Consider the following 5,884-nt stretch of genomic DNA (forward strand, 5'->3'; position numbering starts at 1 on the left):
CTAGAACTTCTTAAGTTTCATATTCTTTTGAAAATATGCTCTAAGTTGTGTTTGGATAGATTTTTTTTTTAATTACTTTTTTATTTATTATTATTTTAATGTGTCCAGACAGAGCAGTTAGAAGGACTTAAACTTAGAAACTCAGGCACAGATACGAAATACGTGTTGCTGCTTTCTAACATTTATGTGTTTGGTAAAAGAGCCCCTGCTGAATGCTGCTCCTCCTTCAGTGCTTTAAAAGCAAACTCAGTTATATCAGTTATGAGCTTTTTAACCTGACATATAAGAAAAAATACATTATTCTTTACTTCTGCATTGACAAATAACAGACTTGTGACGTACACATCTGTCACATCTCATCTTTTGGGTTAATAAAGAATTAGGAAAGCATCATCCCCAGAAAACAGTAATTCCACTGAGGAGAAAAGAGCCCTGTTTTGAGGATGTGACCTTCTACTACTGCTTTTCCAAAACATGCCTAAGCTATTATTGATACCACCTTCTTGGTGATAGACTCTAGACCCCCACTAGTACTGACATGTTTGAAGCTGGAACTCTCTATTCCTATCTTTGTATTGATTTTCCTGTAAGGCAGAAGGATATTAAAAATATTGCTTCTTTTTCTGTTGTCTCCTATCAATACCAATTATTATCATCTTTCTAACTTGAACACTTTTGTGAAGCATTAATGATGCTAAGCAGTAAAATGTAAGAAATATATATACTATTAGAGTTCTTAATGGGGTCCTATTTGGCTTATTCTCTTCTGTGTAAAATATGTCTGCTTTAATCAGAGTTTAGAGTGACTAATGTTTGCACATTTTATCAACAGAGTATAATATACTTTACTGCAAGTTCTCCCAAAATCCTTGACTGGATAAAAGATGAATCCATCCAAAAGATACTGCAGCCTTATGCAAAGTGGCATTATATTGAACGTGACCTTGCAATGTTTAACGTTAACATAGATGAAGATTATGTTCCGTGTCTCCAAGGAATAACACGAGCTAGCTTCTGCAGTGTGTATCTGGACTGGATTCAGTTCTGTGCTAGGAAAAGGGTGGAGGTACGTGTTAATTCTAATTTTTTTTAGTAGTATTAGTTTTAATTCTTGAGATATGAGTGAAATGATGCATGGCTACTCTTTTACTTGCTCAGAATTAGTAGAATAACATTTATTTCATATAAGCTTTTAGATTTAATTTAAAAGGAAAACGTATGTTTTGTGGAATGGAAAAAGCATATTTTGGAAACTACCCGTATGCTTAAGGAGCATTAGTCTTTGAATACAGAGCCAGTTCTTTACTGTGCACATTTCCAACGATGTTAATTTCATCAGCTCTAGAAAGCATGGATGTATCAAGTGCTCACAGAAGTGCTGCTAGAGCAGGCTCCATTCAGAGAATGTCATCAGAGCATTGCAGTTCCTTCAGTGTTGCCAGTGACTGGTACAATTGCCAGATGTCTGTGATGTCTGTGTATCCTTTTCAGAAATTTGCCTATATTTGGGCAGAGTTGCAGAATGGTAGGGGAGTGCATGGCACACTCACTTCTGGCATAGGTCACCTCTGAGAGCTCGTGACTCAGACGTGAACCACGCCACAAAACCATGTGAAACCTCTCGCAGCTCTAGAAGGTCAAGGGCCGATGTACAGCTGTACATTTGCATGCTCTGAGCCACTAAGGTTACTGATGGTCAGCAGCCATTTGTCAGAAATGCTCTAGTGTATTTCCATGGAATACTCAAAATAGCCCAGAGGGAGAATACAGTTTCAAACAAGCATATTGCCTCGATCTAATTTTCTGATTATTGCTGATAATGGCAAAAATGGAGAAGTGTCTCTTTCCTGGACACGATGTGCTGTATTTGTGCATTTTTCCACTCGGGATCACAGACTGCACATCCCGTTACTGACCTTAGCTGGTGTAACATCACTGAGTCTTTCTCGGATCATCACCAAATGTTTCTGCTCCACTTTGGTTCCTTCTCATGTCTCTAATGCTGAGTACCATTCCACCAGTTCCCCTGCATATCATTATATTGATATTGTTTTCATTGAGTTGTCTTCTGAGCCCTTTCCCACCATCTTCTCCTACTGGGAACACTTCACTTCTTTTCTTTCCCATCTCCATGTCTCAGCTCCCAAGTTCTGACACACAAAGAGTTGCACGGTGCAGGGAAAGCCACTGTTAATTGATGCCTTTCCACTTGTTCTCTGGCTTAGATTTTCAAATTCAATAAGAGATTTAGGGATGCCAATGGACTTGAAACATGTAAGTTAGACTTAAAAAGGCAAATTAATGGCTGCACTGGTGCCACACACACACATTTATCTTTTTTTTTACGTATTTTACCTTTGTTTTTTAATTCACTGACTATAGAAAGGCAAAGTTCATGTAGGAGATGGGATAAATAAAACCAAGGTCACTGTACACATAACCCAGAAAATCAATATATTTTATAGAAGGAGCTACATTATAATTGGCTTCAGTTTTAGAGTCAAAGAAAGCTCTAAGAAATCACTCATTGCATGAACTGAAATAATAATCCATATCCTCCTGAAGATTAACATGTACGGGGGTTGTTCCAATTTTTTCCTCCTTGATAGCAAAGTTTTCTTTGTGAAAATTTTGTAAAAAAACCTCTCCTGAGCTAGTAAACATAAATGAAATGTTCTGACTGCTTGTTAAAATGTGCAGTCAGTGTCATCAACAATTTAGATAGGTATTCACTAAAATTGTGTGCCTCCAGACTCCCAAATAGATTGTACTTCTGGAATCTGTGGTAGGGTTTCATAGGAACTGTGTCCCATGAAAGGGTTTTGGTTATCTCCAGTTGCAGTGTCTCTCAACAATAAAGAATCTTCTCCAGTTTAGAATGTCAGATCTGGGAGGAGTGGAAACAAATAAACACCCCACAATAAAAAACCACCACCACTGAAGCTCCCTTCGCTTGGGATCTCACTACCTGAGAATGAAATGTTCTGTTTCTAGCCAGTGGGCAAAATAAGCTTGCATTTTGCAAACATCCTCTGATGGTGATGGTCTTCTTTCTTGTTCTGTTTAATGGGAAAGAACATTTTGGTGTCTAGGTCCAGTCACATGCAAATTTTATAAATGTCACCATTTGTAGTATTGTGGTGCTTTTAAATATGATGTTTGCACTTAGACTAACATGCTAATCTTAAAATTTTGTAGCACCTGGACAGTGATGAGGATTCTCCTCTAGTGACACTTTCCTTTGCCTTGTGTATACTGGGTCGGAGAGCTTTGGGAACTGCATCCCACAATATGGCCATCAGGTAACTTTTAGGAATCCTTTTTCCTCAGGTTAAAACAAAGACCTGTTTGTCTTTTTTCACGTGATGTGGGATCTCAAGAGAAGATTAGATCGAGGTGAAGGTCTCATTCCTCCATAAAATGTTTTCTGTCATTCCTGGTCATCTTTTTCTTTGCGGTTGGCTAAATAACTAATACCCGTCTTTACCTCATAGGGCAGAGCAGAATTTTTTCATGGAAAGAATGGGTACCAATGGTTATTGCTTGTGTTCACTCATGCCTGGCTACTGGAATGCTGTCCTTCCTCTGGCACTCCAGTAGGAGGACGAAATCTCCAGAAGAGGAAGAAACTGCTGTCATCTGAGTTGTAGTTAGCTAAATAATAATAAATGTATAAGGGTTCCCCTCTGTATTCCTCAGACTTGTATTCCTGTTCATTGCACCACTTCATTCTGGCAACTAAGGAAGGGAGAACTTCTCATCTCCTGAGGCTGCAGCTTTGTCTGTTCTCAGTCTACCTTGCTCATTTGTTCATTCATTCTAAACACTTCTTCCTAGGAAGTCTGGTTAATTAAAATATGCTTCATTGAGATTGTTTCTAAATATGCTCTTCATCTTATATTTTCATTAGGGATTCTTCCATTTTCACTGGGAGTTCTGAGTTGTTTGGTTTTTATACAGTATCATTTACACTGTGTTACAGATGAGGCATTTTATTAATGAAATAATCATTATTTTAATGAAGTTTAACTTCCCATGTAATTTTAGGTTTTTATTAGATCTATTTGAACCCTCTGTGTTCACAGGAGTTTAGTAACAATGGAGAAGTTGAACAAATACAGTTTCTAAGTGACCTTGCTGTGTTGGCACAGAACAGTGAGCAAAGATAGCTAGACCTCTATCAACATGCTCCTTAGAGAGGATTTGTCTTACTAACAAGCAAACAAAGACAGCATGTGTGATTTTGAATGCATTTTATTGTAAGATAAAACAGTCCTTTTAAATATTCATTCTAGCTTTGTTATCTGTTGAGACATTTATAACATTTTGTTTTATGTCTTCCATGCAAAATGTTTGTGGCCCACGTAAATTATTTCTTGGTGTGCTGCTGATTTCTGCTTTCTAAAGTGGCTTTTGTCATCTCTTTTCTACCAGTCTTTGCACATTCCCTTCCTGTAGTAGTTTTCTTCTGGGTTGCATTTCTTCTCCCTTCATTTCTATTCACTCAAATTAGTGTGATGCTTGGTAAGTCATTGATATTTTTTTAATTGTCTTATTTTTTTGATGATCTAAATTTTAGAGTTTGGGGGCATGATGGAAAAGTTTATGTGCATTTAATATATTTGTTTGAGAAAAGATTGAAGTGATTTTTGATCTGGGCCTGCAATAGGTAGGTCACAGCAATATTAGGAATTCATCTAAAAATATCACAAAAGCTTCCTAAAACTGTCATCACATTGCATGTACTTTCCACTGGATCTTAAAATCCTCATTACAATGCTTTGGCACTGGTACAGATACAATAACAATGTCACCTATTTGTACTGGCTTACATGGTTAGTAGCTAATGCAAAGGGATAATAATATCAGAGACTTTCCAAAGCTTAACATGGAAAGTATGAATGTTGGGGATAATTATTTGTGTAGTGTTCCGTAAAGATTTTAACAATAATTTCAGGACTCAGCTAAATCTGGCAAATTACCAATGAACTGAATTACTTCCTCTCTTTTGGTAAGTGGACTCTCCATATTTAAAAATACATTTATTGGGGAGGAACGAAAGGCAAAAACTGGGGTAGTCATCTGAGGTGCACAGCTCTGTCACTTTTTTTTTAATCTGTTCTATATAATCTTCAGTTAAGTCCTGGTTTTCTTTTTATTAAGCAAGTGCTCCAGGGCAGTATCAAATCATTGTATTTTTAAAATGTATTTTGTGACATAAAAGGGACTAAGTGGAAGCTTCTGTTGGTATCTTTTCCAATCCTACTTCACAAAAGCTTTCCCCAGAAAAGTTTCACTGTGGAAAAACTGTCACTTCCCCACCTGGTTAAATTACCTTTAATGCATTTCCACTGTCAGAAAGATTTGGAGAAATAGAAAAGGAATCTGAGTAGCACAGTTGAAGTTATAAATTGCTGCAGCTACAAAGCACGACTTTAGCTTGGTGAAATACGTTTCTTCTTGTCTTTCAGAATGTATGTATCTTGACTGAAAAAACCAATTTAGTAGAAATTATTAACTAAGCAAGGTGGGTACCTGTGGGATATGCCCAGCCACTGCCCTGGAGGGATGTCTGCTGAGATAAAAGATTTTGCAATCGCCCAGCAGGACTCCCTGAAAAGGCAACCACTTTTGAGTCATGGCGAGGAAAGGTAGACCCACAATCCTTTGGGATACCCTATGCAGATCGTTCTGTAACCCATTGGTCTGTCCCAGACCCTCTGTAATCCATTGGTCCCCTTGCTGATCCCCTGTATCCCTATAAAAGAAGACCAGTTCGCCTCTGGAGGAGAGAGCTTGTCCCTGGCTTTCCCCTTTGCCGGAGGGAACCCACAATAAAGCTACCTTCGTGCGGAACCAGCCACACGAGTCTCTCTCTCTCTCT

General features: G+C 38.0%; 1 protein-coding gene across 2 annotated transcripts in view; it reads left to right on the forward strand.

The window, feature by feature from the left end:
• PCNX2 (pecanex homolog 2 (Drosophila)) overlaps positions 1-5,884 on the forward strand; it is a 143,554-nt gene that overhangs the window by 119,245 nt on the left and 18,425 nt on the right. For both annotated transcript variants that reach the window (XR_001865548.1, XM_017745316.1), the window contains exons 26-27: positions 833-1,066; positions 3,199-3,302. Coding sequence is in view for 1 of the 2 variants with exons in the window: in XM_017745316.1 (XP_017600805.1) it covers positions 833-1,066; positions 3,199-3,302 (338 nt within the window). In the remaining variant the exon portion in view is untranslated. The remainder of the gene's footprint in view (positions 1-832; positions 1,067-3,198; positions 3,303-5,884) is intronic.

Source organism: Corvus brachyrhynchos, unplaced genomic scaffold (genome assembly GCF_000691975.1).
Source record: "Corvus brachyrhynchos isolate BGI_N302 unplaced genomic scaffold, ASM69197v1 scaffold70, whole genome shotgun sequence".
Classification (NCBI taxonomy): Eukaryota; Metazoa; Chordata; class Aves; order Passeriformes; family Corvidae; genus Corvus; species Corvus brachyrhynchos.